The 13,814-nt window shown below is 37.0% G+C and overlaps 1 protein-coding gene across 8 annotated transcripts in view; it reads left to right on the forward strand.

The window, feature by feature from the left end:
- CSNK1G3 (casein kinase 1 gamma 3) overlaps positions 1 to 11,357 on the forward strand; it is a 110,036-nt gene extending 98,679 nt beyond the window's left edge. For all 8 annotated transcript variants that reach the window (XM_053566698.1, XM_053566701.1, XM_053566703.1 and 5 more), the window contains one exon: positions 8,691 to 11,357. In XM_053566698.1, coding sequence (XP_053422673.1) covers positions 8,691 to 8,745 — 55 coding nt within the window. In that variant the 3' untranslated portion in view covers positions 8,746 to 11,357. The remainder of the gene's footprint in view (positions 1 to 8,690) is intronic.
- Positions 11,358 to 13,814: the final 2,457 nt, after the last annotated feature.

The following is a 13,814-nucleotide window of genomic DNA, read 5'->3' on the forward strand; positions in this document are numbered from 1 at the left end:
CTTCTTCCTCAATTTTTTGGAATAATTTCTGCAGTACAGGAATAAGCTGTTCCTTGAAGGTTTGATAGAATTCTGGAGTGAAGCCATCTGGACCAGGGCATTTTTTGGTTGGAAGCTTTTTTATCGTTTCTTTGATCTCAGTGCTTGAAATTGGTCTGTTCAGGAGCTCTATTTCTTCCTGGCTGAGTCTAGGGAGAGGATGTGATTCCAAATATGATCCATTTCTTTCACATTGTCAAATGTCTGGGCATAGAGTTTCTGGTAGTATTCAGAGATGATCTTTTGTATCTCTGTGGGATCAGTTGTTATTTCCCCTTTATCATTTCTGATTGAGGTTACTAGAGATTTTACTTTTCTATTCCTCGTTAGTCTGGCCAATGGTTTATCTATTTTATTTATTTTTTCAAAAAACCGACTCCTTGTTTCATTAATTTTCTGAATGATTCTTTTGTTTTCAATTTCATTGATCTCTGATTTGATTTTGGATATTTCTTTTCTTCTACTGAGTTTAGGCTTAGATTGTTCTTTTTCCTATTCCATAAGATCTCTTGTGAGATTGTTGATGTGCTCTCTTTCTGTTTTTCGAATGTAGGCATCTAAAGAGATGAATTTTCTTCTCAAAACTGCTTTTGCAGTATCCCACAGGTTTTGGTAGCTTGTGTCTTCATTGTTGTTATGCTCAAGGAAGTTAATGATTTCCTGTTTTATTTCTTCCTTCACCCATCTGTTACTCAACAGAAGATTGTTTAATTTCCATGCCTTTGGGTGGGGTCGAGCATTTTTGTTAGAGTTGAGTTCCACCTTTAGTGCCTTATGGTCTGAGAAGATACAAGGTAAAATTTCAATTCTTTTGATTCTGTTGATATTTGTTTTGTGTCCGAGGATATGATCAATTTTGGAGAATGTTCCATGGGGTGATGAGAAGAATGTATATTCTTTATCTTTGGGATGGAGTGTTAGTCTATATGCGTCTATCAAGCACAGCTGTTCTAGGGTCTCATTTAAGTCTCTTATATCCTTGTTTAATTTCTGTTTAGAGGATCTGTCCAGCTCTGTAAGAGGAGTGTTAAGGTCCCCTGTTATTATGGTATTATCAGATATCATATTGCTCAGACTGAATAAGGTCTGTTTCAAGAATCTGGGAGCATTTAAATTGGGTGCATAGATATTTAGAATTGAAATGTCTTCTTGTTGTATTTTTCCCTTGACCAATATAAAGTGACCATCTTTGTCTTTTTTGACTTTAGTTGCTTTAAATCCACATGTATCTGAAAATAAGATTGCAACTCCTCTTTTCTTCTGAATTCCATTTGCCTGAAAAATTGTCTTCCAACCCTTGACTCGGAGCTTTATTTTGTCTTTTGAAGCCAGGTGTGTTTCTTGCAGACAGCAAATGGATGGCTTGTGTTTTTTAATCCAGTCAACCAATCTATGTCTCTTCAGTGACATAGATTCAAGCCATTAACATTTATTGAGATAATTGATAAGTGTGGTAGTATTCTATTCGTCTTATTTTGTGAGAGTCCATTGCTTAGTTTTATCTTTTGCATCAGTGTGGAGGTTTGGTTCTGTCCTTTAATTTCTGAGTTCTTACTTTGCTGCTGATCCATTGTGGTGGTCAGTGTGCAGAAGAGGTTGAAGTATTTCCTGTAGAGCTGCTCTTGTTGTGGCAAATTTCCTCAATGTTTGTATATCCGTAAATGATTTGATTTCTCCATCAATTTTGAAGGTTAGCTTAGCAGGGTACAGAATTCTGGGCTGGAAATTGTTCTGTTTAAGTAGATTAAAGGTAGATGACCATTGTCTTCTTGCTTGAAAAGTTTCATTAGAGAAGTCTGCGGTCACTCTGATGGATTTGCCCCTGTAGGTCAAGTGGCGCTTACTCCTGGCAGCTTGCAGAATCTTTTCTTTTGTCTTGACTTTGGACAGGTTCATCACAATGTGTCTTGGAGAAGCTCGGTTAGAGTTGAGGCGACCTGGGGTCCGATAGCCCTCTGAAAGCAGTGTGTCAGAATCTTTGGTGATATTTGAGAAATTTTCTTTTATAATATTCTCTAGTATGGTTTCCATTCCTCTGGGGCATTCTTCTTCCCCTTCTGGAATTCCTATAACTTGTATGTTGGAATGCTTCATAAAGTCCCATAATTCTGACAGTGAACCTTCTGCTTTCTCTCTCTTCTTTTCTGCCTCTTTTACTATCTGAGTTATCTCAAAAACTTTGTCTTCTACCTCTGAAATTCTTTCTTCTGCATGGTCTAACCTGTTGCTGATACTTTCTATTGCATCTTTAAGTTCCCTGATTGACTGTTTCATTTCCTTCAGCTCTGCTATATCCTTTTTATATTCTTCATATTGTTCATCTCTGATTTGATTCTGTTTTTGGATTTCCTTTTGGTTATTGTCCACTTTATTAGCAGTTTCCTTCATTGTTTCCATCATTTCTTTCATTGTTTTCAACATGTGTATTCTAAATTCCCTTTCTGTCATTCCTAACATTTCTGTATAGGTGGAATCCTCTGCAGTAGCTACCTCATGGTCCCTTGGCGGGATTGTTCTGGACTGGTTCTTCATGTTGCCTGGAGTTTTCTGCTGATTCTTCCTCATGGGTGATTTCTTTTATCTGTTTCCTTGCCCTAATTTTCCTTTGACTTCCTCTTGCTCTTTAAGTTCTGGTGCCTGTGGACTAAGGGTTACAGGACCAGAAGGGTGAGAAGGTTTAAGAGCAAAAAAGGGATGAAAGAAAGGAGGACAGTGATAAGGAAAAAAAAAGAAAAATAGAGAAAGGAGAGGGGGTGGGTAAAAGGAATATTGAATAAAAGAAGAGAGACACAGAAAGAGGGAGACAGAGCAATATAGGTGTACAGTAGGGTACTTTGATACAACCTTAAAAAAAAAAAAACACCTTCTGGGGGTGCCCAGTTGGGTGGTTCCCTTGAGGTCAGCAGCTCTTTGCTAACACAGTACCCCACCACCACGAAGTAGAGAGGAAAGACAAAAATGCTATAAATCAAACCAAAACAAGCAAACAGAAAACTTTACGGGATAAAATTGGTTGGAAAAACCAAATAATAGCCGTAGAAACACTAACAAAAATGAAGTTCTAATTATTGAAATAGGCAGCAATGGGAAATTATAATTAAACTAGAAAAATTGAGAAAGAAAAAGGATCTGTATGGAAAAGGTTGAACTTAAAAAACAAAATAACAATCCACAACATCAAAGTAAACAAAAAAAACAACCAAACCAAAAAAAAAAAAAAACCACAACCAAAAGCAAAGTAGTATGTATATGTTATTGAATATTGTCTGGGCAACACGTGGTCTTCTGGGGTATGAGATGTTGATCACAGTTCTGATACGACTGGAGGCTGCTAGTTTCTCAAACCCCAGCAGGTAGACACCCTAAATCTCTCTTCAGCCCACTTAAAAGGCACTTTGAACTTGTTCACTTACTGAGCAGAAGCTTTCTCAGGGAAGTGCTTGTCGCTGGAATCACTGCTGAAGTGGCTATCCACTTACCCTGTGTGTCAAAACTGGTCTCCCTCTGCCCCAGAGGGTTAGGGCTGCAAGGCGGCTCAGACCCCGCCCTTAGGCTACTTGGTCGCTGGGTTACCAGCTCCCACCCAATTCCAGCTCTGGGACCCTGAGGGCGGAGCTTGCCGGGGCAGATCGCTCACAATGTCTGCCTGTGACCCAGATCCAAACACTATTAGCTCCGTCTGGCTCAGCGGCTCAGACTGGGGCCCTAGACAAAGGCCAAAGTTCTCCGCACTCCCGCTCAGGCTCTCCCCAAGGTAGTTCAGCTGAGTGCCAGGTCCAAAGACACCAAAACAGTTCACAAGTAAGGCCTTCCTGGTTTGCAGTCTCGCTGCCACTGGACTTACAGTTGCGGGCGGGTTTAGACGGATTGAACACACGCGACCACTTGCCGGTTTTCCACTGTTTTAGTCCTCCTCTTGGGGTCCAGAAGTCTCTTGCTGACTCCCTGTATCCTCTCAGGGGTGATGATAGGCAGTTCCCACCAACCAGAGATGCCTGGAGTCCTATCTCCCCAGACTCACGGTGCCCAGATGCAAGGAAGCTGTTACTCGGCTGCCATCTTGCTCCGCCTGCCAGAAAGTGAATTTTATGACATGTGAATTATATTTTAATAAAGTGGTTGTTAACACAAAGAAAAGGTAGCAATCCATGAGATCAGCAAAGCTTTAGCTCAGGAGGGTTCAGGACGTCTTAACCTTCCTACTTCTTCACTAGGTAAGAACTCCTTTAAGCACAGAAGGTTTTGTATTTTCTTTGATTAGGTTTATTTTAATACTTTTCCACATTCATTATTGTGTTCTTTATATTCTCTTAGTCTGTGACTATGAAATGTGAACATGATTTTGTTTTCTTTTCTTTCTTTTGTATTTTGATGTTTTGGAGGTGGTGTCTAATAGGGTTGACCAGGCTTGCTTTGAACTGCTGGGCTAATGTGAATCTCCCGCCTTAGCTTCCCCAGTACCCTGTTTCCCCGAAAATAAGACATCCTCCGAAAATAAGACCTGCTTACAGGAAAGATAAGACGTCCCCTGAAAATAAGACCTAGTGCGTTTTTGGGAGCACACCTTAAAATAAGACACTGTCTTATTTTTGGGGTAGCAGAGTAGCTAGGACTACAGGTGTGCAAGCCTCTGTGCCTGGCTCTTATTCTAATTGCATCTTCTCTCTGCCACCACTTTATGTGCGTGTTTTGGGTTCTGGTCTCTAATTAGGGACCTGCTTAGAACTTCTCTCTCAGAATCTGTTTCCTTTCCATCATGCTTCTTACCTATGATTGGCAGAAATTATTCTCATCCCATCCCATTAAGTAGAATGTATTCCATGATGGGCATTTATCATTCTTACATTTCTCAGCATAGTACCTCATTGGGGTAAATATATAATCTCCAGATGATAGAAAATATTCTAGTATAATATATATATAAAATGACTTCTTCCCTCTTAATTAGATTTTGCCTTATTTGTTGACTGTAGTTGAGAGTTTTAAGGCAGGTGATAACACATGATAGCATCTTCATCATTCTTTACAGGAATTTAAGTGAACAAAGTTTAATTTAGTTATTTATTTTTTAAGTGATAGGAAATCATTCCCCTCCCCCTTCTCTCTTTTTTTCCTTCTTGCAGCATTTACTAGCCAGATCTTGTTTGCCTGCTAATATGATCATTATGCAGATATGTGAAGGCTATGTGTGTGTACCATAGGGAGGACGGAAAACACACAGTGACTTTCACACAGTGGTTCTCAACCCTGACTTCACATTACAGTCACCGGAGGGGTTTTAAAAATATGCTAATACTTAGACTGTACTGTCAAGTTTCTGATTTTACTGGTTGCTATGTAGTGGCATCTGGTTATTAGTATTTTATAAAAGTTTCCAAGGTGGTTCTAGTGAGAATACATGTTGAGGGGCGTTGGTCTAATACAAAGTATTGTGGGATTAGCACTATGGGAAAAGGATACAATGTTATTGGAGTTTGGAGAATGGAATATGTACTTCCAGCTGGGAAGATCAGTGAAGTCGTCCTGGGTAAGGATTTCAAAGTAGAAGTTAGTAATTTGAGAGCAAGTGCTTGGGGACAGAAAACAATTGAAATGAGACCTCATTTCTTAATTACCAAGACTATAAATAAGATGTTTTGGGGCTGACTTTTATCTTAGTAAATAAGCCATAAGGTTAAAATATCAGTTTACTTTTTGACTTTTGTGACACCATATTTTGAGAGCATCTTTGTCGTCTTTGTAGTGGGCTTCTTCGCACACGAAGCAATGCTGCCCTCTGGTGGTAGTCACTTTAATAGCATGCTAGCTGTACTGCAAATATTTTAGTGGGGTTTATTTCTAAAAAAATAGATGTCTTTTTAGATTGTGTTTGAATTGAAAGAATCTAGATCATTAGAACTCATATGAAAATCTTACTTAGTCTCAAATAAATTCTAGGCATAGATTTATGTGTTCAGTAATAATTATTGTAATAAAGGAAAGCTTACACCAGAAGAACTTCACTTAGAATTGAAAGCAAATAAACTAGAAGAATGAACTAGGTGAGACGAATCGCTTATACAAGCGCAGAACATCTGGGACTTGAACTTGTTTGTTAAAGTACCTATTAAATTCCTTACATGAAAGGCATTATATAACTTAAAATACCTGGTGTAGAAAAATTTTTGAAAGAATATATTTGGTAATTTGAAAAGACCAATGACACTATTTATACTTTATATTGAACAGTTAATGAACTTATATTTCAATATTACCAGATTTTTAAACTAAATATTATATTTTCCTGATTCTTCTACAAATCTATTTTTTCATGTTTTGTTTTCTACCATATAGACATTTTCTGACTTTTCTAAGTCTAATTGAAAAGTTCATTTTGGAGTAATGGAGTAATCTATATTTTTAGTAATTCATATTTTTATACTATAAAATAAAGTAAAATAAAATAAATAAAAGTATATAGTATATAGTAAAATAAAATTTAAAAACGTCTAAAATAATTTATATTTTTTAGAGTATTTTGGCTTAGATAATGTTGGGTTTTGCTTTTCTGTTTCAGAAAATTTATATGAGATTTGAGATAGTATTAGTTAGCTGACAGTTAAAAATAAATTTGACTTACATTTTTAAATCCAGGAAAACTCTCTTATCCTTAGGGTCTTATTTTACTATGGCAGCCCATCTCTAGGCCCTTGATTGGGTAATTCATTTTAGTTCTTTCCAGTAGTTTATCTTTGTAAGAGTAAAATTTGTAATATCATAATTGTACATATTTCTAGCTGAATCTTTATCAGCTGATACACAGTTTTGAATTATTCACTGTCCATATTCTAGTCATTGTGCTATTTGATGCCTTGAAAACATACAGTTGTATCCTTTGGTTTTCAGTGCCCCCACTGTGGTGTCATCATACCCTAAATCATAATAAATGGTCTGAAATGTGAGATAATGTGAGCAGAGAGATTGTGTGACTTAACTGGACAGTATGGATTTCTGTTTACATTTGTCTTGCAGGAATATATAGAACATATTTAGCAGTTATTTCATCTTCCATAATCTTTTGCTGGGTAGGACACTTGAAACAACATGGCATCTATTATGCTTAGCTTGCAAACGTGGAGTTAAAATTTTATGAATGTGGGTTGATAGGAATTATAGGAACATCTTCATAAGGTCAGGTCATGTTACACACAGTCTTTGACATGGCAGCTTTTGGTGATGAAATCCTGTATATAAATAAGGCTTGCATTATAAAATAAGATTATAAACACACACACCATGTACATATATATGCCTTGCAATTACAAACTAAGATTTAGATACACACACACACACACACACACACACTGCACTTCATTGTTGGAAAATTTAGGGGTAGCCAAGGGATAGCCAGCCATGCTTGCCTGTACCTAAAATAAACTCAACCCTAGGAATTAGAGGTGACTGTTTAAAGACTTCTAAAAAAAGCTGCCTCACTGTGTGTAGCACTCGTCATTTTGTATGTTCTGATAAATTGACTTTCGGGGATAGAAGGGAAGAAATGCTATATTTTTTTGCTTGAAGCCATACCTTTATATCTTTATTTTTGAAGGAAAGCCAGACTTTCAGAGTGTGGTTTGGTGTGTGTGTGTTTCATTTTTTGTGCTGGGAACTGATGAGTGATTCTCATTTTTCACTTCATGAAGCCTCAGGCTTGTTCCACAGCAGCCAAGATGTGCTGTATCTTAGGACCGGAGAATTACTGTGAGAGAATCTATTATCTCAGGGATCATATCTAGATTTTTTTTCTAGGAATCAAAATCTGAACTTCATTGTTTGAAATACATAGTATTGACTATAAACCGGAATCACTTGGATTGTGCTATTATTAATTTTTTTTTTTTTTTTGTAGTTTTTGGCCAGGGCTGGGTTTGAACCCGCCACCTCCAGCATATGGGATTGGCACCCTACTTTGTTGAGCCACAGGCGCCACCCGCTATTATTAAATGTTAAGCATAAGTTTTACCTTCACTAAAATAACTTCTCATAAGCTTGATCTTCTTTAACTTTTAAAGAATTAACAAGTGCCAGCCTTGACATTCAATTTAATGTATTTTCTCTTTTCTAGTTTGTAAATATGGTGGGAAGTGTTTATTGAATAGTGTATGCTGGATTTTTCTGCTTCACTTTTGGAATCTAAACTGATTCTTGGTGAAAATAAAATTTAATGTTAGAGTCATTATTTATTGCATTTTTAATAAGGGCCTCAACAATCATGTATAAACGTAAGTGAGCAAGGGAAAGACTACACAGGACAAACATAAAAGCTTTCCACTGACAGAGATTATGAAACATCCTAAGTAAAAATGGCGGGTCAGCTGAGATTCAGCTTTGCCTTCTCAGGTAGTCTTGGTAAAAGCCTTTTGAATTTCATGGCTCCTTTTTATGTTGCATTCAATGTCTTGCTGTTCCTAAAAGGCATGTGGATGGAATGTAATGAATAGTAACAGCTCTGTCCCATTTCACTAATACATATGCTGCCCTGGTGTATCACTGTTCACCTCGCACTAGCATGTTGCTTTTTACAATCATGTAAGCTCATGTGATAGATTCAACTTTACTTTGTAACATTTTAGTACTTTTATAATAAAGAAAAGTATTTCCCTTATCTGCAGGTGCTGCTGTTTTTTCAAACGAAGGAAAAGGAAAACCATCCAGCGCCACAAATGACCCTGGACACAGACGGACCCTGGGGAGCTACTCACGTGTCATCTGCCGTCTCACGATTAAATCATCTCTGTAGTGACCACATGTATTTTCAAGGACTCACTCTTAGAAACAAAAATGTCATACTTTCATACTTCATTTTGTGGTTGTCTTACATTCATATTTTTTTCTAATTTAACTTTTATGGAAGCTTTAAGGTTTTGTTGAAACACGAGTGCTTTGCCCATCGCTGAATGGAATGGACCAATGAGATGGTATTGACGAACACAGTTCTATAGAACATTTTTTTAGAAGCTCTTCTAGAAGGCAGTACCGTACCTTAAATGTCAACCACTTTTATGCCTAATTTGTTTTTTTGTAACTTCTGCAAGAGCATAATCAAACAGCAGTTTCTTTCCCCAGTGGGCAGTGCCAAAGACAACAGCATTGCCCAAATGTTTAAAAGAAGTTACTCTTTGAGAAGTTCCTATTTTGTGACGTCTCCATTGATTTCAGTATTGTGATGGTACTGTTATTCACGAGTCATAGTCACATTTTCTCTGCGAAATCATGGTACCGTCACCACCTAGAGGTACTGAGGACAAAGCTCTGTGGTTTGGCAGACGGTAGTGGTCCAGTGGTGGCAGTAGCCTGGTAAACACGAGCTCTCCCGTTCTCGCACCACTGTGTGAAGTACCGTGTTGCAGAAGCGTCAAAAGCGCCTATTTTTAAAAATGCAAAATATTTGTATAACATAACTTTCTGCTTCCAGGTAATAATGTATGTTAGACAGCAAGAAGTGAATACTTAAAGAAGTGATAAGTGTTGGAATTTTAAAGAAATACACTAAGGAGAAGAAGTAAATGTGAACCTCGTTGCGATGTGTAAGGTTGAAGCCTATAGAGGCCCCTGAAGCCTGCTGCTGAGTGATTGCATTCTCCCTTACGCAGGAGCTTTGGATGTGCTATGCAATGGTGTCTGTTTATTAATTATTTTGCTCTTTGATTGAAAAAAGAAAAAACCCAGCAATAAACAACTGGGTCCCTCTCTCGCCTCTGTGCACATTAGTCTCTTGTATTCAACTCTGCTGTTCCTCTGGAATCTTCCCGCTCTCTAGCATAATTTCAATGATTGGAAAATACTTTGGAGAGGATGGGTCAGGTGCTTTGCCTCCAGTCTTTTGAAGTGCCTGCACATGAACAAAGAAGTCATTCTATACAAAAAGGAAGCCCATTCCCTGTATGCTTTGTTTTAAGCCATAAAGACACAGGTGTACTTTAGTGGCATTCTAGCCAGAATTTTCTAGAAGGGTTAAAACAAACAAACAAACAAACTGGCTGCAGACATTAATTATGTTGAACAAATCTCGCACTTCCTTTTCATTTCTGGAGTTACTACTTCTCCCATGCAGTTTGTTCTTTGTTTGTAAGCGCGTGCCTCCAGGCATGCTTATTTATTTTTATTGTCTCAAGGTAACATTTAAAATGTGTGTTAAAGTAAATACACCCACATTTTTTAAACTTCATTATTACATTTACAGGGATTTGATTGTCTTTTGTAATTTATTTTTCTTAATAGCCAAAAGCTTAATGCATTCTTTTTGATGAATTAGGCACCCATCCGAACAGCACACAAATCAGGACATTGTTTATCATTGTTGTTCTGAATCCTGTGAATGATCTTTTTCTTGATTTTAAAGACTTACACTCAGCTCAGAAAACATTTGCTGTATACTTTGGTTGGTAGTTTCTTTTCTGTTTGTATCTTGTCATGATGTCTTAAACTACAGGAATTACATACCGAGTTTTTATTTTTGTTTGCTTTCAGCAAGGTAGATGGATGTTTTGGCCATTATAATGTGAAACCACTTCTTTCTTTACAGTATTTGACCAAATCTGTGTGTCTATGATATTTGTAAATACATGCGATATCTGTATTTCTTATCATAAGTCTATTTAGTTTTATTGTCAGTAGGGTTTTTTGGATTGTACAGTGTTTATATGATCTGAACCCCTTATACATAAGAAGGTGTGTATATTAATCCAATTATGGACTTAAAATATTTTAAAAGTATAAATACCCTTATTTGCTGCAAAGACCAGCGTGTAGACATTTGCTTTTTAGCAATATTTTTAATTGCTCCATTTTAATGCCAAGGAATAAGTCTTTCGGCAACACGAACTGGTCAGTAATAGGTAATGCAGGTATGTTCAGGTTAAGCCAACAATGTTTTGCATTTTTATGCTTCTTTTCTGTCAACACTAATGAAGTCAACATTGCCTGAATGTCTGAATAATGAAACACATCCCTGTTTAAAAGTATGTAACTGAAAAAGAAATAAAAAATAAAGGTAGTTTTTTTAAACTTGCTCTTTCCCATTTCCTCTAATCATTGGTAAAATATTGCCACTCACTAATTTAAGATAGGAATTTAAAAAATTCGTTCATTTGGTCTGTTACAGGTGAGAGGCGGAGTTAAAGGAATACTCCTGTTGCTTTGATTACGTTTCCTTTTGCTTTGTTCAAACCTGGTTGCAAAGACCACTACCAGGAAGTATGTGAACTTTAGTTTGTGTCTTGACATTTTAAAACTTCTCTCACTGGAGAAGTTCATTGAAACGAATGCCTTCTGATAAATTAAGGGAAATAAACAGAATCATTCTTTTTTGAAAATGAAATCATAACTGTTGTCTTTACAGAGAGTAAGCATTTTAATCTGATTTTAAGCAAAAGTCTTAGGAAAGCTTTGCAAGTAAAGAGTATGTACTGTATTTGTGATAGTAACTCAGTTTATCATTGTCCTAGGTGCTTTAGGAGTTTTACAGATGACATTAATGGTGCTCTACTTAGTGATGGATGCAACAGGTGAGATCAGGCAGAGCAGTACACACTCAGCACAGAGTGATGTGTCTAGTAAGCACCAGAGACATTCAGATGGAGGAGAAAGATCTGGAGATGACACAGAACTAAAGGCGCTCTCTAGAAAGATCCAGCTTAAGATTGGTGTTCTCATCTGCATGATTGCAGTAGTCAACAGAAGCTTACCTGGCTGGAGCAGTAGAAGTGTATTGATCTCATGTAACTGTAGAGTTCAATGGCAGGGCTGGCTTCAGACATCCTTAATCCCATCTGTCTGTCTCTGAATGTTTTGCTTTCTACTCTGCTGTTTCACTATCGAGGAGACTTTCAGTGTGTGATGGTTAAGTGGCTACCCAGCAGCTTGAGATTTCTTCTCTACCATTTTAGTAACCTCAGCAAAAACAAAAAGCTGTTTTTCTCAACAGTTCCAGGAAGATCCCAAGACTGCCATTCCGTCATTGGTCCATGTGCCCACCCCGGGCCAGTCACAGTGGGCAAGGGAATATTCTCCCAGTAGCTTAGCCTGAGTCCTGAGTTGACCTTCAGAAGACACCTTTGGACTGAGAAATGAGGTAGACAGGGAGGGGTATTACCCAAAAGAAAACAAAGGTGGTGTTCTCAGAAGAAGAACAAATATCCACTATCATGCTGAAAAGAAACGAGATGGAGCATGAAGTCAAACTCAAACCTACTTGTTTTTAAATTAGAAAAAATTGAGATTTTAGAGATCTGAATGTTGTTAATACTAGAAATCACTTATAGCAAATGAATACATTTGGAAAATGTTTTGGACTCAGGTAAAAAGGCGGGTTGCTAGTACCTCATTGGTGTGTTTTGTTTTTGTTTAGCTTTTTAGGGTTTTAGTGACATAATGGAGTTAGAAGAGTTAAAATATTTCTTCTACTAAAGTACAAATAAATAGAATTATCAGGCTTGGCTCGTGTTCAGGATAAGTAGTTTTTCTCTGTCCAGTGCTACTACAGAACTTTGCGTTATTTTCTTAGATAATTTTTTTCTTCCTAAGACTGTATGGATCATAACCAAAGAAAGGGCTATCTTTGGTTGTAGTCAGGTATAGAAGTATTGTCAGGTAATATTACTGGGATATGAAAATAGTTTTGTTAGAATAATTGTTTGCTGGGATGTTTACCATGCTCTGAAAAGTAAGTGGACACTCTGGTACTTCTCTAGACTAGGAGTTGGCAAACTCTTTTTGCAAAGTTTACATTTTTGAGGCCAAGAGACTATTAAATACTTTTGTAATGAGAAAGAAAACAAATTTCCATGTACTTTATTGGTAAAATTCAAAATAGGTTAGGATTTTTTTGTAATAAAGGTTTATTAATAAGAACTGGATTATTTTGAGATGGTAATATTTCACTAAATTGGTAATATTTCACTAAATTAATTGTGGTTGTTCATCTGTTAATGCAGATCTGTAACATGAGTTTTCATATTTCATCTTCCAAAATCTCTTTTTACCCAAACAGATGTTACCGAATACTGTTATCAATCCTCAAGTGTGTGATTTTTATTAAACACATCATAAACATATCATGGACAGTATTTATAGAATTCTATTAGGTTCTGATTCTGTGCTTGGTATTTGCCTCTCTGGATGTCATTATACTGCAGATTAGTCACTCACTATGAAGGCTAGGTGGCTGCTCAATTGTAAGTTTAAATTGACATTGAAATGTGAGACTTTCCTTTGCACTTGCATCGAGGCCCAAAAAGGCAGCTGGAACTGTAGGTGAATTTGGAAACTACACCCACTGCAAATCTGTGTGGGAAGGCAGATCTTCTTTTAACTTGACAGCATGGCAAGTACATAAAACAGCTTGACGTTACTTGTGAGTTACACGTTAGTTGTCATCAAAATGGCCTGTTGCAGTGTGTGTTTCACATTATCAGTGCTGTTTTGCCTTGTAATTTTAGGTTGAATTTATTAAGAAACATTATCAAGTCTTTAGAAAAGGCCAATTTCCAAAGCTATTCAGTGTTTGATGATAATAGTTGAGGGATAATTCTGATCATTTCTTAACAATTTTGGGTCTAGGCTCAAAAACTTGCAATAAAACTTTATCACTGCCATCAAACAGTGCTGATAGTTGGGCAAGTCAGAATATTAGACTTCTGTTTCTGACAAAACTTAATGGAACTGATGATTTCTAGGACCACAAGTGAATGAAATTCACCATTGACTTTGTTAGTTCAGCAACATCATAGAGTCAG

Source organism: Nycticebus coucang, chromosome 17 (genome assembly GCF_027406575.1).
Source record: "Nycticebus coucang isolate mNycCou1 chromosome 17, mNycCou1.pri, whole genome shotgun sequence".
NCBI lineage: Eukaryota > Metazoa > Chordata > Mammalia > Primates > Lorisidae > Nycticebus > Nycticebus coucang.